Consider the following 22,891-nt stretch of genomic DNA (forward strand, 5'->3'; position numbering starts at 1 on the left):
CCACTCCATTCTGCTTTCAACTACCATTCCTCAACATATAAGGCCACTCCATTCTGCTTTCAACTACCATTCCTCAACATATAAGGCCACTCCATTCTGCTTTCAACTACCATTCCTCAACATATAAGGCCACTCCATTCTGCTTTCAACTACCATTCCTCAACATATAAGGCCACTCCATTCTGCTTTCAACTACCATTCCTCAACACATAAGGCCACTCCATTCTGCTTTCAACTACCATTCCTCAACATATAAGGCCACTCCATTCTGCTTTCAACTACCATTCCTCAACATATAAGGCCACTCCATTCTGCTTTCAACTACCATTCCTCAACATATAAGGCCACTCCATTCTGCTTTCAACTACCATTCCTCAACATATAAGGCCACTCCATTCTGCTTTCAACTACCATTCCTCAACATATAAGGCCACTTCATTCTGCTTTCAACTACCATTCCTTAACATATAATGTGTTGGCTCAAAGACTCTTTTGTCTAGTAATTATTTTGTCCTTTTATTGTGGTATGTGTAGGCTTTCAATAAGATAGAATCATAAAAAACTGTGACCACAAAACCTGAAACACACAATATGCCTCAATTCACAGAGGCCTGTGAGGATGTGTAAAAGTTCTTGAAAACAGATATACTCAAAGGTTATGTATGTGAATTAAATATGCCTAGTCATTACACATTTTGCTAAACAGTAAAGGAGTTTAAATAATTTGAAGACTACATATACGATTATTGCAATATACTTGCAAAATGAATACTTGCTAAATTAGATTAGCCTGCTTGTGTTCTATAACATTACCGCAACACTACGCCCTCAGCCATAGGCTATGGGGCGGATTGATGCCAGTCACACTAAATTAAATCCAACGCAGGTCAAAAGTTTTAGATTTAACTCTGTACTGTCATCTAGTGGTAAAGTGTCTACATACACGCTCACTCTGTTTGCAAGACTCACCAGTGTAATTATAAACAGGCCCTATATAATGTTTTCTCATACACTTACATATGATATAATGGCTACAGCATTACAATATGATACAAAACTAAATGAATGTATTAAAACGACAATTGTATTCATTGGTTGTAATGGGTATGCCAATAATGTATTTTTGGCGTAATGTGGCCATAGTACACAATGTCCTACACAGGAATATAAATAACCAATGTTTGTTGAATTATTTATCATGAAGGATTAGGCTCATTTAAAGAAGGTCAAATTCAGAAAGAGAAAAACACAACGGGGAATACACACCGGTGAATGGCAGCCTTATATTTTTATGATAAAGTATAATAATTTGTTAAAACATTCCACGCTGTCTTCAACAAATAAATAACAGTGATCTTGATGTGCTTGAAGTGTTTGTACATGTCCTGCTCGTCCTTATTTGACGTGACGTAAAACGTAGGTCAGTATGACGCCGCATCTCTTTGTTGGTCCAGCAGCAGCTGCGCTCATGTTGTTGTAGCTAGCTACTCTCTCTCTCCGGAAATATTTTTTTTCTCTTTCGAAATATTTCGTCTCTTGTTTCGTTGCGGCCTGTACACATCCTCGTATCTAGCGTTTGGTATCATACCTTGTCACAATATCAAGTTAACCGAGTAATGGACTCAGACGAAGGGTACAATTATGAATTCGACGAGGAGGAAGAGGAATGCAGCGAAGACAGCGCTGAGGAGGATCCCGAAGACGACACTCTGGAAGTGGAGTTGGATGATCCTGTTGTGGCCGGTGGAGAGCGAGATGAATGTGGGGAGACCGGGGGCAGTGGCCTAGGGCCCGGTCAAGACGAGGAGGACTATCGGTTCGAGGTTCTGACTGCTGAACAGATCCTTCAGCATATGATCGAGTGTATCAGGGAGGTCAATGATGTCATCCAGGTGAGGTGAAGGAAAGGCCGAGGATGTTGGGTCTCGGTAGGCCGCAAATTGTAAAACGTAAACAGCTAATTAGTAATTAGTTAGTTTACTGCCCAGAACAAACAATCGTAGGTAACGGTAAGCCTCAACGCATGTTAGCTTGTTTGCTAGCTAACGTTACCTAGCTAGTTACAAACTAACGTTAGTAACGTTACCTTAGTTTAGGTACTGTAGCTAAGTTACTCAGACTTCAATTTCAACAAACTACTACTGTAACTAACCAGCTAGCTAAATTAACGTTATCTGTCTAGGGAAGCTGCCAACTTTAGTTTAGTCAACTAACGTTAGCTAACGAACCAATAACGTAACGTTATGTCTCTTGAAAGACTAGTGCGCCTGGCTCAGCGAGATAAGTGAGTTGTCAGTTCTGCCAAGATGCTGACCCAACTAGCTACAGTAAGATTTAGTAAAAATAACTGTTAGACCCAGCCAGAAAACCTAGCTAGTTTGGCTAGTCATCTTTGTCATTCCCCTGTTAGCTACAACGTAGCTATTACAACACTGTCATCAACGTATTTGTCTTCTTTTATGGCACCAAAATGGCGAAGTAGCTAACGGTACTGAGCTATCTAGCTTGCGTGAGATCCTATCAGCCCCCTATGTCCATAGTTTCACCTGGATTATAGCTAGCCACCTAGCTAGCTATCTTACTTTCCACTGTGTCTGATTTTGAGGCCTGTGCGCCTGAAACAACATGGCCGAACCTTGATTCCCACTTCTGTCAGTCAGTGAGTTTGTCTGCAATGAATTGCAGATTTTTATGAATCCTATTATTAGACACATTTTGAACAATAATAGCCTAGAACGTATTTGTCGTGTAACTGACATGACCGTACTGCTAGTTACCGTTTAGTGTATTCTAATCCAATGCTAAATAGCTAGCTAGTTAAGTGGCTGTCTTTTAAAAGCTATGAAGCTTCCGGAGGCAATATAAATGTGTATTTTGCCTCCTAATTTTTGCTACTCTTCTCTAGAACCCTGCAACGATAACAAGAATACTTCTTAGTCACTTCAATTGGGACAAAGAGAAACTGATGGAAAGGTTAGTCGTGACATTGGCTCTTGTATGATTTGTTGTAAAACTCATTGTAAAACAGTGTAATCTTCTTGGCTCTATTAGTGCCATCATTGTGTTAGTTAGGTGGTCTGTTGAATGTCCATGGTCTGGTATTAAATATGAATAGACAGCATTACACAAGGAAATTGAATTGATCAAATCAATTGTCTGTTTACCAATTTCACTGCAGACCCTTTTTAATGCTCAATTTGCGCTATGTCCAATAGTTAAAAGTCCCGAGATCTGGGCACAGGTTTCGCCTTTGTCTTGGTGCTCTAGTTTGGCTATGACTTATTGCCTTTCTATGTAACCATTTGTTATAGCATGACCCGAAGTCCCTATTCTAGTGAATAATACACTGATGACATGTCTTCTCTCACTAGATATTTTGATGGGAACCTTGACAAATTGTTCTCGGAATGCCATGTCATCAACCCCAGTAAGAAGTCGAGGACACGGCTGATGAACACGAGGTCCTCTGCTCAGGATCTTCCCTGTCAGATCTGCTACCTGAACTACCCAAACACGGTCAGTACCTTACCCTAAACCCTTACCCTGAACCCTGTCCCTTACCCTGAACCCTGTCCCTTACCCTGAACCCTTACCCTGAACCCTGTCCCTTACCCTGAACCCTTACCCTGAACCCTGTCCCTTACCCTGAACCCTGTCCCGTACCCTGAACCCTTACCCTGAACCCTGTCCCTTACCCTGAACCTGAACCCTGTCCCTTACCCTGAACCCTGTCCCTTACCCTGAACCCTGTCCCTTACCCTGAACCCTGTCCCTTACCCTGAACCCTGTCCCTTACCCTGAACCCTATTTCCTACCCTGCACCCTATCTTCTACCCTCAGACTCTGGTAGTGTAGCTCTGAACTACCCAAACTCGGTCAGTAGCCTACTCTGAAGGGAAAGACACAACCCCTAGACATGAAGGGAAACACTTAACTCCTAGCCCCTACCTCTAGCTACTAGGCACTAGTGTAGATGTGAAAAGATCAGGACATGATAGGGCTGGAATTGCCAGGGACCTCACGATACAATATCACCATACTGATACGATATGTATCATGATACAATATCACCATACTGATACGATATGTATTACGATACAATATCACCATACTGATACAATATGTATTACGATACAATACCACCATACTGATACGATATGTATTACGATACAATATCACCATACTGATACGATATTTATTACGATACAATATCACCATACCGATACGATATGTATTACGATACAATATCACCATACTGGTACGATATGTATTATGATACAATATTACCATACTGATACGATATGTATCACGATACAATATCACCATACTGATACGATATGTATCACGATACAATATCACCATACTGATACGATATGTATTACGACACAATATCACCGATACGATATGTATTACGATACAATATCACCATACTGATACGATATGTATCACGATACAATATCACCATACTGATACGATATGTATCACGATACAATATCACCATACTGATACGATATGTATTGCGATTCAATACTGCTATTTCATATTAACACATTACACTATATGTCTGCTACAGAGGGAAGAGCGCAGGAGAAAACTAGTTTTGATCAGTCATAGAAATAAAGTGCTGAAAACGTGTTGGCTCACTATTTTTAAATAAACTAGCTATAGGATGAATAATACCTGAGATTTGGTGCGGGTACAGCCGATTAGCTCGAGCTAACACTACCTAGCAAAAAAATATATCTATATAGTCAAAGTATCGATATAATATTGTGATGTGTAACTGTATAGATTCCCCCCTCCCCATCACTAGGACATGCCCTGTCAGATCTTCTAGCTGAACTACCCAAACTCAGTCAGTCAGTATTATGAAAGGAGACACCCCCTAGCCTCTAACCCATACCCCCTAGCCTCTAACCCATACCCCCTAGCCTCTAACCCATACCCCCTGGCCTCTAACCCATACCCCCTGGCCTCTAACCCATACCCCCTGGCCTCTAACCCATACCCCCTGGCCTCTAACCCATACCCCCTGGCCTCTAACCCATACCCCCTGGCCTCTAACCCATACCCCCTGGCCTCTAACCCATACCCCCTGGCCTCTAACCCATACCCCCTGGCCTCTAACCCATACCCCCTAGCCTCTAACCCATACCCCCTAGCCTCTAACCCATACCCCCTAGCCTCTAACCCATACCCCCTAGCCTCTAACCCATACCTCCTAGCCTCTAACCCATACCTCCTAGCCTCTAACCCATACCTCCTAGCCTCTAACCCATACCTCCTAGCCTCTAACCCATACCCCCTGGCCTCTAACCCATACCCCCTGGACTCTAACCCATACCCCTTAGCCTCTAACCCATACCCCCTGGACTCTAACCCATACCTCCTAGCCTCTAACCCATACCCCCTGGCCTCTAACCCATACCCCCTGGCCTCTAACCCATACCCCCTGGCCTCTAACCCATACCCCTTAGCCTCTAACCCATACCCCTTAGCCTCTAACCCATACCCCTTAGCCTCTAACCCATACCCCCTAGCCTCTAACCCATACCCCCTGGCCTCTAACCCATACCCCCTGGCCTCTAACCCATACCCCCTGGCCTCTAACCCATACCCCCTAGCCTCTAACCCATACCCCCTAGCCTCTAACCCATACCCCCTATACCCCCTAGCCTCTAACCCATACCCCCTAGCCTATAACCCATACCCCCTAGCCTCTAACCCATACCCCCTAGCCTCTAACCCATACCCACTAACCCTTACCCCCTAGCCTCTATGACTGAATCTTCATCTCCAACAGTACTTCACTGGCCTGGAGTGTGGACACAAGTTCTGCATGCAGTGTTGGGGGGACTACTTGACTACCAAAATCATCGAGGAGGGGATGGGACAGGTAAGCATCACAAACACCTTTTTGTTTTACCAGGAAAAGACCCTTACGGTAAGAAACCCTTGGTGGGCGGGGCCTGGCAAGAGGTCAGCAGGAAGTAGTCAAGAAGAAAGCAATGCAATAGCACAGACAAAACGTTAAAATAATAACCTTTGACCTTTGGCTTATTCATACATACATTCATACACACAGCAGGTATGTATGTATCGTTACCATGGACTGTAAACTCTTACTCTGACTCATTGGGCTTTTGTTGAGATGTGAAAAATCTCACCATGTTTCCTTTCTCTTTCTTAAAAAAAAAAAGACAATTTCCTGCCCTGCTCACAGCTGTGATATATTGGTGGACGACAACACAGTCATGTAAGTGTTACGTCAGTGTCGCTTTACATTCCACAGCAGGTAGACTAGCGGTTAGCGCATTAGGACAGTAACTGAAAGGTTGCTGGTTCGAATACCCGCGCCGTCAAGATGAACAATCTGTCTGTGCCCTTGAGCAAGACACGTAACCCTGATTTGCTCCAGGGGCTCCTTACTACTATGTCTGACCCTGTAAAACAACAAATTTAACTGCATCTATCCGCTCTGTGACAGTAAAGCCTTTCATTTATTATTATTACGTTTCAGCATTACATACACGCTGCTTGCTCTACACGCTGCTTGCTCTACACGCTGCTTGCTCTACACGCTGCTTGCTCTACACGCTGGTTGCTCTACACGCTGCTTGCTCTACACGCTGCTTGTTCTGTGAGAGTTGGAGATGTAGAGTAGCAGATTTTATAAAGTTTATAAATCACATTTTTTTTGTATTTGTTCAAATCCACTACATTTAATTAGCATTTCAATAAACCAAATGATTTTCCTGTAGGAGACTGATCACAGAGTCCAAGGTGAAGTTGAAGTACCAACACTTGATTACCAATAGTTTTGTAGAGGTAAGATGTGTAATGTTCTTTATTGATTATATATATACAGCAACTGTGTTTTATATGGAGATGTCTGTACTCTAAAATACAATGTAGTAATTATCCATGAAAGCCCCACTGAGAATATTTCATGTGTTCTTCAGATGTTAGATAATCTTGCTTGTTTTGGAGAAGAGGATTGGCATGTATTCCTTCTGCTTGTATCCCCTCTTCTTATGCTCCTGTCCTCTCGTCCTCAGTGCAATCGACTGTTAAAATGGTGCCCGGCGCCAGACTGCCATCACGTAGTCAAAGTCCAGTACCCAGATGCTAAGCCTGTGAGATGCACATGTGGCCGGCAGTTCTGGTAAGAGACAGCCATACTAGGACTTACATTCCCTGCTTATTGGTTTTGTTTTGTACATCATACACGTTCTCTGGCATGTAAAAAGGACCATCTACCACTAATACTCACACAGAGAAGTCTTGATTTATTAACACACGGTAAAAGGAGTGTAACCAACATCTCTCAAAACGCATGTGATATCTCTTGCAGTTGTCACACAAATGGAATCCTAAAAAAAACATTGATTTTTTTTTGGGTTACATGTGGATCTTTATTTCTATCCAATCATTGCAGCTTCAATTGTGGTGAGAACTGGCATGATCCTGTCAAGTGTAAGGTATGTCACAACTGAGTCTAAATTCAACCCTCCCTGTCAGTGGTAATGTAATAGTAGTCAGACCCAGTCCACAAAAACAACTTTAACCCTTACCCCATATACATTTCATGTACTGTAGATCTGACAGGATAGGTGGTGGTAGCTTCACCTTTTCCCCTGACGGGATAGGTGGTGGTAGCTTCACCTTGTCCCCTAACGGGATAGGTGGTGGCTGCTTCACCTTGTCCCCTGGCGGGATAGGTGGTGGCTGCTTCACCTTGTCCCCTGGCGGGATAGGTGGTGGCTGCTTCACCTTGTCCCCTGGCGGGATAGGTGGTGGCTGCTTCACCTTGTCCCCTGGCGGGATAGGTGGTGGCTGCTTCACCTTGTCCCCTGGCGGGATAGGTGGTGGCTGCTTCACCTTGTCCCCTGGCGGGATAGGTGGTGGCTGCTTCACCTTGTCCCCCGGCGGGATAGGTGGTGGCTGCTTCACCTTGTCCCCCGGCGGGATAGGTGGTGGTGGTGGCTGCTTCACCTTGTCCCCTGACGGGATAGGTGGTGGCTGCTTCACCTTGTCCCCTGACGGGATAGGTGGTGGCTGCTTCACCTTGTCCCCTGACGGGATAGGTGGTGGCTGCTTCACCTTGTCCCCTGACGGGATAGGTGGTGGCTGCTTCACCTTGTCCCCTGGCGGGATAGGTGGTGGCTGCTTCACCTTGTCCCCTGGCGGGATAGGTGGTGGCTGCTTCACCTTGTCCCCTGGCGGGATAGGTGGTGGCTGCTTCACCTTGTCTCCCGGCGGGATAGGTGGTGGCTGCTTCACCTTGTCCCCCGGCGGGATAGGTGGTGGCTGCTTCACCTTGTCCCCCGGCGGGATAGGTGGTGGCTGCTTCACCTTGTCCCCCGGCGGGATAGGTGGTGGCTGCTTCACCTTGTCCCCCGGCGGGATAGGTGGTGGCTGCTTCACCTTGTCTCCCGGCGGGATAGGTGGTGGCTGCTTCACCTTGTCCCCCGGCGGGATAGGTGGTGGCTGCTTCACCTTGTCCCCCGGCGGGATAGGTGGTGGCTGCTTCACCTTGTCCCCCGGCGGGATAGGTGGTGGCTGCTTCACCTTGTCCCCCGGCGGGATAGGTGGTGGCTGCTTCACCTTGTCTCCCGGCGGGATAGGTGGTGGCTGCTTCACCTTGTCCCCCGGCGGGATAGGTGGTGGCTGCTTCACCTTGTCCCCCGGCGGGATAGGTGGTGGCTGCTTCACCTTGTCCCCCGGCGGGATAGGTGGTGGCTGCTTCACCTTGTCCCCCGGCGGGATAGGTGGTGGCTGCTTCACCTTGTCCCCCGGCGGGATAGGTGGTGGCTGCTTCGCCTTGTCCCCCGGCGGGATAGGTGGTGGCTGCTTCGCCTTGTCCCCCGGCGGGATAGGTGGTGGCTGCTTCGCCTTGTCCCCCGGCGGGATAGGTGGTGGCTGCTTCGCCTTGTCCCCCGGCGGGATAGGTGGTGGTAGCTTCACCTTGTCCCCCGACGGGATAGGTGGTGGCAGCTTCGCCTTGTCCCCTGGCGGGATAGGTGGTGGCTGCTTCACCTTGTCCCCCGGCGGGATAGGTGGTGGCTGCTTCACCTTGTCCCCCGGCGGGATAGGTGGTGGTGGTGGCTGCTTCACCTTGTCCCCTGACGGGATAGGTGGTGGCTGCTTCACCTTGTCCCCTGACGGGATAGGTGGTGGCTGCTTCACCTTGTCCCCTGACGGGATAGGTGGTGGCTGCTTCACCTTGTCCCCTGACGGGATAGGTGGTGGCTGCTTCACCTTGTCCCCTGGCGGGATAGGTGGTGGCTGCTTCACCTTGTCCCCTGGCGGGATAGGTGGTGGCTGCTTCACCTTGTCCCCTGGCGGGATAGGTGGTGGCTGCTTCACCTTGTCTCCCGGCGGGATAGGTGGTGGCTGCTTCACCTTGTCCCCCGGCGGGATAGGTGGTGGCTGCTTCACCTTGTCCCCCGGCGGGATAGGTGGTGGCTGCTTCACCTTGTCCCCCGGCGGGATAGGTGGTGGCTGCTTCACCTTGTCCCCCGGCGGGATAGGTGGTGGCTGCTTCACCTTGTCTCCCGGCGGGATAGGTGGTGGCTGCTTCACCTTGTCCCCCGGCGGGATAGGTGGTGGCTGCTTCACCTTGTCCCCCGGCGGGATAGGTGGTGGCTGCTTCACCTTGTCCCCCGGCGGGATAGGTGGTGGCTGCTTCACCTTGTCCCCCGGCGGGATAGGTGGTGGCTGCTTCACCTTGTCCCCCGGCGGGATAGGTGGTGGCTGCTTCACCTTGTCCCCCGGCGGGATAGGTGGTGGCTGCTTCACCTTGTCCCCCGGCGGGATAGGTGGTGGCTGCTTCACCTTGTCCCCCGGCGGGATAGGTGGTGGCTGCTTCACCTTGTCCCCCGGCGGGATAGGTGGTGGCTGCTTCACCTTGTCCCCCGGCGGGATAGGTGGTGGCTGCTTCGCCTTGTCCCCCGGCGGGATAGGTGGTGGCTGCTTCGCCTTGTCCCCCGGCGGGATAGGTGGTGGCTGCTTCGCCTTGTCCCCCGGCGGGATAGGTGGTGGCTGCTTCGCCTTGTCCCCCGGCGGGATAGGTGGTGGTAGCTTCACCTTGTCCCCCGACGGGATAGGTGGTGGCAGCTTCACCTTGTCCCCTGACGGGATAGGTGGTGGCAGCTTCACCTTGTCCCCTGACGGGATAGGTGGTGGTAGCTTCACCTTGTCCCCTGACGGGATAGGTGGTGGCAGCTTCACCTTGTCCCCTGACGGGATAGGTGGTGGCAGCTTCACCTTGTCCCCCGGCGGGATAGGTGGTGGTGGTGGTAGCTTCACCTTGTCCCCTGACGGGATAGGTGGTGGCAGCTTCACCTTGTCCCCCGGCGGGATAGGTGGTGGCTGCTTCACCTTGTCCCCCGGCGGGATAGGTGGTGGCTGCTTCACCTTGTCCCCCGGCGGGATAGGTGGTGGTGGTGGCTGCTTCACCTTGTCCCCCGGCGGGATAGGTGGTGGCTGCTTCACCTTGTCCCCCGGCGGGATAGGTGGTGGTGGTGGTAGCTTCACCTTGTCCCCCGACGGGATAGGTGGTGGCAGCTTCACCTTGTCCCCTGACGGGATAGGTGGTGGCAGCTTCACCTTGTCCCCTGACGGGATAGGTGGTGGTAGCTTCACCTTGTCCCCTGACGGGATAGGTGGTGGCAGCTTCACCTTGTCCCCCGGCGGGATAGGTGGTGGTGGTGGTAGCTTCACCTTGTCCCCTGACGGGATAGGTGGTGGCAGCTTCACCTTGTCCCCCGGCGGGATAGGTGGTGGTGGTGGTAGCTTCACCTTGTCCCCTGACGGGATAGGTGGTGGCAGCTTCACCTCGTCCCCCGGCGGGATAGGTGGTGGCTGCTTCACCTTGTCCCCCGGCGGGATAGGTGGTGGCTGCTTCACCTTGTCCCCCGGCGGGATAGGTGGTGGCTGCTTCACCTTGTCCCCCGGCGGGATAGGTGGTGGCTGCTTCACCTTGTCCCCCGGCGGGATAGGTGGTGGTGGTGGTAGCTTCACCTTGTCCCCTGACGGGATAGGTGGTGGCAGCTTCACCTTGTCCCCTGACGGGATAGGTGGTGGCAGCTTCACCTTGTCCCCTGACGGGATAGGTGGTGGCAGCTTCACCTTGTCCCCCGACGGGATAGGTGGTGGCAGCTTCACCTTGTCCCCCGACGGGATAGGTGGTGGCTGCTTCACCTTGTCCCCCGGCGGGATAGGTGGTGGCTGCTTCACCTTGTCCCCCGGCGGGATAGGTGGTGGTGGTGGCTGCTTCACCTTGTCCCCTGACGGGATAGGTGGTGGCTGCTTCACCTTGTCCCCCGACGGGATAGGTGGTGGTGGTGGCTGCTTCACCTTGTCCCCTGACGGGATAGGTGGTGGTAGCTTCACCTTTTCCCCTGACGGGATAGGTGGTGGTGGTGGCTGCTTCACCTTGTCCCCTGGCGGGATAGGTGGTGGCTGCTTCACCTTGTCCCCCGGCGGGATAGGTGGTGGTGGTGGCTGCTTCACCTTGTCCCCCGACGGGATAGGTGGTGGCTGCTTCACCTTGTCCCCTGACGGGATAGGTGGTGGTGGTGGCTGCTTCACCTTGTCCCCCGACGGGATAGGTGGTGGTGGCTGCTTCACCTTGTCCCCCGACGGGATAGGTGGTGGCTGCTTCACCTTGTCCCCCGACGGGAAATGTAGAATTGTCACCAAATTGCTTATCCTTTCAGATCTCCACTAGTGACAATGGGTTGGTTCTAGACCGAGCCCTAGTCTACACATTTATGGTTAATGGTAAAGTGTACTTGGGGACAGAGGTCCCCTGAGATTAACATAGTAATACTTCCTGTAATATAGTTACATTATCAAACAAAGATTGTTGACTTTGAACTTGTTGTATTGAATATCTTTTCCCGTGTTGAACCTTTCAGTGGTTGAGGAAATGGATCAAGAAGTGTGACGATGACAGCGAGACGTCCAACTGGATCGCAGCCAATACAAGGGTATTTAAACAGGCTTACCTCTAAACACAATCATGGTCTGTTTTTATGGAGGTCCAGAAACTAGCTATATCACTTGCTAGTCCCTCCACGAAACCAGCTAGATTTGTGTTTTGAGTATCTCTTTCAGTATTTTAGGACTGGTTTCCCCAGACACAGATTACGCCCTATTCCTGGACTAAAAATAATTCTCAGTGGATATTCTAGACTTAATCTGTGTCAGGGAAAACTGGCTCTTATATGTTGCTCTATAGTGCTGCTGCTGTGTGAATGATGGACTGTTACTGAGCCCCTCTCTGCTTGGCCATCTTTCCCTCAGGAGTGCCCCAAATGCCACGTGACCATTGAGAAGGACGGCGGCTGCAACCACATGGTGTGTCGGAACCAGAGCTGCAAGGCAGAGTTCTGCTGGGTCTGCCTGGGGCCCTGGGAACCACACGGCTCTGCCTGGTGGGTGGATCTACCTCCTACTGACTAGTACTATTTTACTGGAAGTCTATGGGTATCTGCTAGCATGCTAGTAGATACCCATAGACTTGCAGTCATTGTGCTAATGCTAGTTAGCATTGGCTCGTGAAACTACCTCTAACTTCCTTCATACTGGCCACGGAAACATAAAAATGGTATCGGCGAGTTCATCTGACTCTGGGGAAGTTGATAAATGACCTCACTGCCAGCATTCAGAAGCATCCCTTTTTAGATTCCTTTATTGTCCTTCCGCTTTATCCCAACACCTCCGAAAGACACATACAGGTTGGAGTGGGGGGGGGGGGGCTGCCTTACTTGGGCGCCCGTGGAGCAGTTGTTGTTGGGGGGGGGGTTAGGTGCCTTGATCAAGACCTCAACGACAGGTGAAGGCGTCTAGGATTTCTCTCCTGTTAATAGCTCACTTCCGGACAGATTTTGTCAGACCCGGGATTTAAACTGGCATCCCTCCGGTTGCTGTCGGTCTTTGTTGTTGCTGTAATAAGGAAGGAAGCTACAACCATATTGGACTAAAATGTTTTGAATTTTTTTTCTCTCACTAATTACTAGCTCTGTTTTATTGTAGGTACAACTGCAACCGCTACAATGAGGATGATGCCAAGGCGGCGAGGGACGCCCAAGAGGTAACAGTGAGTCATGGTGTCTTTAGTGTTCCTCACTGTAGACTAGAATCACAACATAGTCCTGGTCTTTGTTGACCATCATGTATAATGATAGACATATTTCCTCATTCCCACAACAGTTACGTGATGGCTATGCTAGTGACGGTGTAGTGGTGGCTATGCTAGTGACGGTGTGGTGGTGGCTATGCTAGTGACGGTGTGGTGGTGGCTATACTAGTGACGGTGTGGTGGTGGCTATGCTAGTGACGGTGTAGTGGTGGCTATACTAGTGACGGTGTAGTGGTGGCTATGCTAGTGACGGTGTAGTGGTGGCTATGCTAGTGACGGTGTAGTGGTGGCTATGCTAGTGACGGTGTAGTGGTGGCTATGCTAGTGACGGTGTAGTGGTGGCTATGCTAGTGACGGTGTAGTGGTGGCTATGCTAGTGACGGTGTGGTGGTGGCTATGCTAGTGACGGTGTAGTGGTGGCTATACTAGTGACGGTGTAGTGGTGGCTATGCTAGTGACGGTGTAGTGGTGGCTATGCTAGTGACGGTGTGGTGGTGGCTATGCTAGTGACGGTGTGGTGGTGGCTATGCTAGTGACGGTGTAGTGGTGGCTATGCTAGTGACGGTGTGGTGGTGGCTATGCTGGTGACGGTGTAGTGGTGGCTATGCTGGTGACGGTGTAGTGGTGGCTATGCTGGTGACGGTGTGGTGGTGGCTATGCTAGTGACGGTGTACTTAAGCAATAAGGCCAGAGTGGGTGTGGTATATGGCTAATATACCACAGCTAGGGACTGTCCATACGCATAACGCAACGCGAGTGCCTGGACACAGCCCTTAGCCGTGGTATATTGGCACTATACCTCACCCCCCGAAGGGCCTTATTGCTATTATAAACTGGTTACCAACTTAATTAGAGCAGTAAAAATAAATGTTTTGTTATACCTGTGGTATACCACGGCTGTCAGCCAATCAGCATTCAGGGCTCGACCCACCCAGTTTATAATGGTGGTTATGCTTGTTATGGCATACTGGTGGTGGTTGTACTAGTAGGGGGGCACTAGTGGTAGGTGGGTGTGCTAGTGGTGGGTGGGTGGGTGTCCTGCTAGTGGTGGGTGGGTGGGTGTGCTAGTGCTGGGGGGGGGGGGGGGGGGTGCTAGTGGTAGGTGGGTGTGCTAGTGGTAGGTGGGTGTGCTAGTAGTAGGCGGGTGTGCTGCTAGTGGTAGGCGGGCGTGCTGCTAGTGGTGGGTGGGTGGTTAGTGCTGCTAGTGGTGGGTGGGTGGCGGTTGTTATGCTAGTAGTGGTGGTGGTGGCGGTTGTTATGCTAGTAGTGGTGGTGGTGGCGGTTGTTATGCTAGTAGTGGTGGTGGTGGCGGTTGTTATGCTAGTGGTGGCGGTTGTTATGCTAGTGGTGGCGGTTGTTATGCTAGTGGTGGTGGTGGCGGTTGTTATGCTAGTAGTGGTGGTGGTGGCGGTTGTTATGCTAGTAGTGGTGGTGGTGGCAGTTGTTATGCTAGTAGTGGTGGTGGTGGCGGTTGTTATGCTAGTGGTGGCGGTTGTTATGCTAGTGGTGGCGGTTGTTATGCTAGTGGTGGTGGTGGCGGTTGTTATGCTAGTGGTGGTGGTGGCGGTTGTTATGCTAGTGGTGGTGGTGGCGGTTGTTATGCTAGTGGTGGTGGTGGCGGTTGTTATGCTAGTGGTGGCAGTTGTTATGCTAGTGGTGGCGGTTGTTATGCTAGTGGTGGTGGTGGCGGTTGTTATGCTAGTGGTGGTGGTGGCGGTTGTTATGCTAGTGGTGGTGGTGGCGGTTGTTATGCTAGTGGTGGCAGTTGTTATGCTAGTGGTGGCGGTTGTTATGCTAGTGGTGGTGGTGGCGGTTGTTATGCTAGTGGTGGTGGAAGCGGTTGTTATGCTTGTGGTGGCGGTTGTTATGCTTGTGGTGGCGGTTGTTATGCTAGTGGTGGCGGTTATGCTAGTAGTGGTGGTGGCGGTTGTTATGCTAGTAGTGGTGGTGGTGGCGGTTGTTGTGCTAGTAGTGGTGGTGGTGGCGGTTGTTATGCTAGTAGTGGTGGTGGTGGCGGTTGTTATGCTAGTGGTGGCGGTTGTTATGCTAGTGGTGGCGGTTGTTATGCTAGTGGTGGCGGTTGTTATGCTAGTGGTGGTGGTGGCGGTTGTTATGCTAGTAGTGGTGGCGGTTGTTATGCTAGTAGTGGTGGTGGTGGCGGTTGTTATGCTAGTAGTGGTGGTGGTGGCGGTTGTTATGCTAGTGGTGGCGGTTGTTATGCTAGTGGTGGCGGTTGTTATGCTAGTGGTGGTGGTGGCGGTTGTTATGCTAGTGGTGGTGGTGGCGGTTGTTATGCTTGTGGTGGCGGTTGTTATGCTAGTGGTGGCGGTTGTTATGCTAGTAGTGGTGGTTGTTATGCTAGTGGTGGCGGTTGTTGTGCTAGTAGTGGTGGTGGTGGCGGTTGTTATGCTAGTGGTGGCGGTTGTTATGCTAGTGGTGGCGGTGGCGGTTGTTATGCTAGTGGTGGTGGAAGCGGTTGTTATGCTTGTGGTGGCGGTTGTTATGCTAGTGGTGGCGGTTATGCTAGTAGTGGTGGTGGCGGTTGTTATGCTAGTGGTGGCGGTTGTTATGCTAGTAGTGGTGGTGGCGGTTGTTATGCTAGTGGTGGCGGTTGTTATGCTAGTGGTGGCGGTTGTTATGCTAGTGGTGGCGGTTGTTATGCTAGTGGTGGCGGTTGTTATGCTAGTGGTGGCGGTTGTTATGCTAGTGGTGGCGGTTGTTATGCTAGTGGTGGCGGTTGTTATGCTAGTGGTGGCGGTTGTTATGCTAGTGGTGGCGGTTGTTATGCTAGTGGTGGCGGTTGTTATGCTAGTGGTGGCGGTTGTTATGCTGGTGGTGGCGGTTGTTATGCTGGTGCTGGCGGTTGTTATGCTGGTGCTGGCGGTTGTTATGCTAGTAGTGGTGGTGGCGGTTGTTATGCTAGTGGTGGTGGCGGTTGTTATGCTAGTAGTGGTGGCGGTTGTTATGCTAGTAGTGGTGGCGGTTGTTATGCTAGTAGTGGTGGCGGTTGTTATGCTAGTAGTGGTGGTGGCGGTTGTTATGCTAGTGGTGGCGGTTATGCTAGTAGTGGTGGTGGCGGTTGTTATGCTAGTGGTGGCGGTTGTTATGCTAGTAGTGGTGGTGGCGGTTGTTATGCTAGTGGTGGCGGTTGTTATGCTAGTGGTGGCGGTTGTTATGCTAGTGGTGGCGGTTGTTATGCTAGTGGTGGCGGTTGTTATGCTAGTGGTGGCGGTTGTTATGCTAGTGGTGGCGGTTGTTATGCTGGTGGTGGCGGTTGTTATGCTGGTGGTGGCGGTTGTTATGCTGGTGCTGGCGGTTGTTATGCTGGTGCTGGCGGTTGTTATGCTGGTGCTGGCGGTTGTTATGCTGGTGCTGGCGGTTGTTATGCTAGTGGTGGTGGCGGTTGTTATGCTAGTAGTGGTGGCGGTTGTTATGCTAGTAGTGGTGGCGGTTGTTATGCTAGTAGTGGTGGCGGTTGTTATGCTAGTAGTGGTGGCGGTTGTTATGCTAGTGGTGGTGGCGGTTGTTATGCTGGTGGTGGCGGTTGTTATGCTGGTAGTGGTGGTGGCGGTTGTTATGCTGGTGGTGGTGGTGGCGGTTGTTATGCTAGTGGTGGTGGTGGCGGTTGTTATGCTAGTGGTGGCGGTTGTTATGCTAGTGGTGGCGGTTGTTATGCTAGTGGTGGCGGTTGTTATGCTAGTGGTGGCGGTTGTTATGCTAGTGGTGGTGGTGGCGGTTGTTATGCTAGTGGTGGTGGTGGCGGTTGTTATGCTAGTGGTGGTGGTGGCTGTTGTTATGCTAGTGGTGGCGGTTGTTATGCTAGTGGTGGTGGTGGCGGTTGTTATGCTAGTAGTGGGGGTTGGTGGCGGTTGTTATGCTAGTAGTGGTGGTGGTGGCGGTTGTTATGCTAGTAGTGGTGGTGGTGGCGGTTGTTATGCTAGTGGTGGCGGTTGTTATGCTAGTGGTGGTGGTGGCGGTTGTTATGCTTGTGGTGGTGGTGGCGGTTGTTATGCTGGTGGTGGCGGTTGTTATGCTGGTGGTGGCGGTTGTTATGCTGGTGCTGGCGGTTGTTATGCTGGTGCTGGCGGTTGTTATGCTGGCGGTTGTTATGCTAGTGGTGGCGGTTGTTATGCTAGTGGTGGCGGTTGTTATGCTAGTGGTGGCAGTTGTTATGCTAGTGGTGGCGGTTGTTATGCTAGTGGTGGCGGTTGTTATGCTAGTAGTGGTGGTGGTGGCGGTTGTTATGCTAGTGGTGGCGGTTGTTATGCTAGTGGTGGCGGTTGTTATGCTAGTGGTGGCGGTTGTTATGCTAGTAGTGGTGGTGGTGGCGGTTGTTATGCTAGTGGTGGCGGTTGTTATGCTAGTGGTGGCGGTTGTTGTGCTAGTGGTGGCGGTTGTTATGCTAGTGGTGGCAGTTGTTATGCTAGTGGTGGCGGTTGTTATGCTTGTGGTGGTGGTGGTGGCGGTTGTTATGCTTGTGGTGGTGGTGGCGGTTGTTATGCTAGTGGTGGCGGTTGTTATGCTAGTGGTGGCGGTTGTTATGCTAGTGGTGGTGGTGGCGGTTGTTATGCTAGTGGTGGCGGTTGTTATGCTAGTAGTGGTGGTGGTGGCGGTTGTTATGCTAGTGGTGGCAGTTGTTATGCTAGTGGTGGCGGTTGTTATGCTAGTGGTGGTGGTGGCGGTTGTTATGCTAGTGGTGGCGGTTGTTATGCTAGTAGTGGTGGTGGTGGCGGTTGTTATGCTGGTGGTGGCGGTTGTTATGCTAGTGGTGGCGGTTGTTATGCTAGTGGTGGCGGTTGTTATGCTAGTAGTAGTGGTGGTTGTTGTTATGCTAGTAGTGGTGGTGGTTGTTATGCTATTGGTGGTGGTTGTTATGCTAGTAGTGGTGGTGGTTGTTATGCTAGTAGTAGTGGTGGTTGTTGTTATGCTAGTAGTAGTGGTGGTTGTTGTTATGCTAGTAGTAGTGGTGGTTGTTGTTATGCTAGTAGTGGTGGTGGTTGTTGTTATGCTAGTAGTGGTGGTGGTTGTTGTTATGCTAGTAGTGGTGGTGGTTGTTGTTATGCTAGTAGTGGTGGTGGTTGTTGTTATGCTAGTAGTGGTGGTGGTTGTTGTTATGCTAGTAGTAGTGGTGGTTGTTGTTATGCTAGTAGTAGTGGTGGTTGTTGTTATGCTAGTAGTAGTGGTGGTTGTTGTTATGCTAGTAGTGGTGGTGGTTGTTGTTATGCTAGTAGTGGTGGTGGTTGTTGTTATGCTAGTAGTGGTTATACTAGTGATGATGAGCATATATAAAGGTAAACATATTCTCCCAGGCTTGATTGTTGTTCTGATTTTAAGAGCCAGGCGTTCTCCCTCCTCCTCCTCCTCCTCCAGCGGTCCAGGGCAGCCCTGCAGAGGTACCTGTTCTACTGCAACCGTTACATGAACCACATGCAGTCGCTGCGCTTCGAGCACAAGCTGTACGCCGGGGTCAAGGCCAAGATGGAGGAGATGCAGCATCACAACATGTCGTGGATCGAGGTGCAGTTCCTGAAGAAGGCCGTGGACGTGCTGTGTCAGTGTCGCTCCACACTCATGTTCACCTACGTCTTCGCCTTCTACCTCAAGAAGAACAACCAGTCTATCATCTTTGAGGTAACTTTACAGCTATAGTCCTGACCCAAACCCTTCTACCTGAAGAACAACCAGTCTATCATCTTTGAGGTAACTTTACAGCTATAGTCCTGACCCAAACAGAGAAGGGAGGGGGAAAGAGAGAGAAGGAGAGAGTGGAGAGAGTGAGAGTATTCTATTTAGCTTGTAGTGTTTCAATTGCTCCAGTAACTCTTGGTACAGTTGTATACAGTAAAGCCATGATGTATTTCTACACCTACAAGTCAAGGTCTCTCTAAAGGAACCCTTTATTTCCACAGTTGTTGTCATGAGGGGAAGTTCCTGTTTGTGTAGTTCTATCAGGACAAGTAGTGGCCCTATACTGTACACTGAGTGTACGAAACCCAGCAGCGTTGCAGTTCTTGACACACTCAAACCGGTGCGCATGGCACCTACTACTATACACTGTTTAAAGGCACTTAAATATTTAGTCTTTCTTATTCACACTCACAATCCATGTCTCAAGTCTTAAAAATCCTTCTTTAACCTGTCTCCTCCTCTTCATCTACTGATTTGAAGTGGATTTAACAAGTGACATCAATAAGGGATCATATCTTTCACCTGGTCAGTCTGTCATAGAAAGAGCAGGTGTTCTTAATGTTTTGTACATTCAGTGTATATGCTGTGACTGAACCCAAGCCGTCCTCTTTTAGAACAATCAGGCTGACTTGGAGAATGCTACGGAGGTTCTGTCTGGATATCTGGAGCGGGACATCTCCCAGGACTCTCTGCAGGACATCAAACAGAAAGTACAGGACAAGTACAGGTGAGTTCAATACATAATATAGATGTCTTTATTATGACAGGAAGTACAGGTTAGTCTGCAACAGGATAGATGATTTAATAGATCAGTGTATCTATGAAATTATACCAGATTTGCCTTTTTGTACTATGACATTTGAATGGCAACTATGCCTACTATGAGGCTGTCATTGATCAGCGATTAATTTAATCAGAAATGGTCTCTTGTTCCATTCTATTTGTCTCTGTTGTCAAGCCGAATATGGATTAGTTGGCTACGCTACAGCGTTATGTCAGAATGAGACCAGACTGATTTTAAAATGAGCCTTCCTCTCCTCCTCCTCCCTGTTTCCTGTTTCCTGTCCTCCAGATACTGTGAGAGTCGGCGGCGGGTGCTGCTGCAGCATGTGCATGAGGGCTATGAGAAGGACCTCTGGGAATACATAGAAGATTAAGGATAGACTCTTTACTAATAAAAAAACCTCGACAGACTAGAGCGCTGATGCAATGCCACGGGGCAGCACTGGTTTTCACCTATTGTTGCTGATCTTCCCAATATTGCGTATTTTTTTCTCTTGGGTTTTGTTTAATGGAAAAGTTTAAATAAATTATATCAACAACAAAAAAAAAATGGTAGAATATTTCAAACATTAATTGTACAACAGTATTGTTTGTAGCAGATTGGATTGTGAGGACAAAAAAGAACTCCCTGCTTCTCTCAATTGGTCACTATTGTAACATCATCACCCCCCCCCCCCACTCTGTTCAGTTTTCCAGTGAGATGTATTTTATTTGTTTCATTTTTAAGTACCCTTGTGTGGGACATGGGTTTGTGTTCAACACAGTCCAACTGTTCAAGCCATGTTCATTAAATGTGGTTAGATCACATGTAGGGTTTTTGAATGTTGATTTGCTGATTGTAAGGTGCTAAACCATGTGGGTTGGCAGGAGAAACCATCGGGAGTGCAGAAAAAGGAAACTTGTTTTTCATTTTGTAAATAACGCATATGCATGGAACAGCAAGTGTGGACGTTTCTTTTATTTCTCTTTTTGTTGTGTTTTTGAAAAATATTTATTCTTTTTTTTTTTTTTTTTATATATTCAATATAGTTGCTGTGTAGAAGACGAGTTCCCTCCTGCTTTAAAAGAAAACGTCTTCTTTGTGAGGGTTTGGAAGCTGTGTAGCTTCACCCAGGAGAAGGAAAGAAACCGTTTGAACGAGCGATAAAACTCTTGACAGGGTGGTAGTAGCTTTTTAAAAGCAATTCTGACAAAACAATCCACCTAAAAGACAGCATTAGGTGAGCGAATGAGACTAAAGAACAAAACATATTTTAATTAACAGCAAGCCAGACTGTAGTTCAGGTAATACATTGATTTATTCATAGTTGGAATTGACCTTGTAACCTTCAGAGGTTATCAACTAATTGTACCTGAGGGGGTTTGAGAAATTAATAGAGAATGACTTGGAAAGGACTCCGCTGTGTCCTAAGTGGCTCCCTATATAGTGCACTATGGACCCTGGTCAAAAGTAATGCATTATATAAGGAATGGAGTGACGTTTGTGATGAAGGTCATGTCCTGTTTGTTCTAACCCCCCTCATTCCCTCTCCCTCGTGTTTTTGTTCTTCCATCACCACCCCTCCTGTTTCTCCTTAGAAGTTGTAATTTACAGATAACACACTACCAACTGTTTCATGAGAGCCAAATTGAGTGACATTCACTCATAATAAAAATAAACAAATGTATTTCTTTTTTCAGACTTGAGCTTTTCCTCATGTTTTTTTTGTATGCATCTTGGTCACCTGGGAGGCGGTAGGGCACCGTGGTCACCTGGGAGGCGGTAGGGCAACCTGGGAGGCGGTAGGGCACCTTGGTAACCTGGGAGGCGTTATGTAATTCCCTGAAAGTGCTGTTTTTAAACTTGAGTCAGTCAGCATGACAACATGACCTAGTCCTAGGCCCCTAAAGAAGTAGAAACTGTGACAGACCTGGCTGACAAGACGTACCCCATAACCCCCCCCCCTCCCTCCCCTTTTTTAAAATCTGTGTTCTGTAAAGGAGTATTGCTTTCAACAGCACCATCCAGTTGAGCTATACAAACTGCTTCGTGGGCTTTAAGGAACGAGTCTTGTCCGACAGCTGCATTTAAAAAAATATATAAGGACTGAGCATAAAGAAGCGCTGATGTTTTGAGATGTCTGTTGTTGTAAAGCTTTGGCATCTAGGCTAGACTATGAGAGTGGCGTTTACACTGGTTGCTAGTCTGAAATGCCACCCTATTCCCTATATAGTGCACTACTTTTGACCACAGACCAATGGGGAGTAGAGCGCTATAGGGGATAGGTTGTCATTTGGAAAGCAGCCTGGGTTGTACCAACATGATGCCATTTACCTTCATAACACTTTCCAGTTTTATACGAGGTCCAAAACAAGACCAACCCCTAGCCCAGGGAAGTGGCTGGACTAGTCACAGTGCTGTCCTCAGTCAGTGTTTGTTGGAATACATTTCTCCATGCACTGTAGCCCTGGAGAAAGACAAGAGTCTGGCATTGATGTGGCTGACAAGACGGAAACAAAGATTTCTCTTCACCCAAAGTGTGAATCATCTGAAAATACTATTTTTATCTCTTGTTTCTGATACTTTCTGTGAAATGGGAAGTTCAGATACAGTTGCTTTCATGTATTATAACCATTCTTACAAACAAAATGTCCTATTTAAATAAATGTCATTCAAAAGGAATTTTGTTATACGATTTGTTTCTTTAGACAAAATATAATTAACACTTGGCTCCTGTTCACATTCAACCTGCATCAAATGTCATAGACCCATAAACATTACAGTGCATTCATACCCCTTGACTTTTTCCACATTTTGTTACGTTACAGCCTTATAAAATGTATTAAATTGTTTTTCTCCCCTCAATCTATACACAATACCCCATAATGACATCACAATACCCCATAATGACATCACAATACCCCATAATGACAAAGCAAAAACAGGTTTTTAGAAATGTATTAAATGAAATATCACATTTATATAAGTGTTAAGACCTTTTACTCAGTACTTTGTTGAAGCATCTTTAGTAGCGTTTACAGCCTCGAGTCTTCTTGGGTGTGACGCTAGAAGCTTGGCACAGCTGTATTTGGAGAGTGTCTCCCATTCTTCTCTGCAGATCCTCTCTAGCTCTGTCAGGTTGGATGGGGAGCGTCGCTGCACAGCTATTTTCAGGTCTCTCCAGAGATGTTTGATCTGGTTCAAGTCTGGGCTCTGGCTGGGCCACTCAAGGACATTCCAAGACTTGTCCCAAAGCCACTACTGCGTTGTCTTGGCTGTGTGCTTAGAGT

The 22,891-nt window shown here is 48.8% G+C and overlaps 1 protein-coding gene across 2 annotated transcripts; it reads left to right on the top strand.

The window, feature by feature from the left end:
* Positions 1 to 1,436: 1,436 nt before the first annotated feature.
* On the top strand, positions 1,437 to 20,171 carry LOC139575514 (E3 ubiquitin-protein ligase arih1). 2 transcript variants are annotated; one of them, XM_071400522.1, is made up of 14 exons: positions 1,437 to 1,892; positions 2,906 to 2,973; positions 3,372 to 3,516; positions 5,804 to 5,896; positions 6,201 to 6,256; positions 6,762 to 6,828; positions 7,059 to 7,165; positions 7,439 to 7,481; positions 11,925 to 11,996; positions 12,313 to 12,443; positions 13,045 to 13,108; positions 18,521 to 18,781; positions 19,453 to 19,565; positions 19,911 to 20,171. In XM_071400522.1, exons 1-14 carry the CDS (start codon positions 1,617 to 1,619, stop codon positions 19,993 to 19,995), a joined length of 1,581 nt encoding a protein of 526 aa, XP_071256623.1. In that variant the 5' UTR covers positions 1,437 to 1,616; the 3' UTR covers positions 19,996 to 20,171. The 2 variants fall into 2 exon arrangements, with proteins under 2 accessions (XP_071256623.1, XP_071256624.1); XM_071400523.1 differs by having other exon boundaries at positions 13,045 to 13,102.
* The last annotated feature ends 2,720 nt before the right edge of the window (positions 20,172 to 22,891 follow it).

This window comes from Salvelinus alpinus, chromosome 5, assembly GCF_045679555.1.
Source record: "Salvelinus alpinus chromosome 5, SLU_Salpinus.1, whole genome shotgun sequence".
Lineage (NCBI taxonomy): Eukaryota > Metazoa > Chordata > Actinopteri > Salmoniformes > Salmonidae > Salvelinus > Salvelinus alpinus.

Bases quoted from the DNA above. Each gene is read 5' to 3' on its own strand.
- LOC139575514 (XM_071400522.1), top strand. From the start codon at position 1,617: ATGGACTCAGACGAAGGGTACAATTATGAATTCGACGAGGAGGAAGAG. The intron at 3,517-5,803 runs GTCAGTACCTTA...CATCTCCAACAG, and splicing joins ACCTGAACTACCCAAACACG to TACTTCACTGGCCTGGAGTG. The intron at 13,109-18,520 runs GTGAGTCATGGT...CTCCTCCTCCAG, and splicing joins GGGACGCCCAAGAGGTAACA to CGGTCCAGGGCAGCCCTGCA.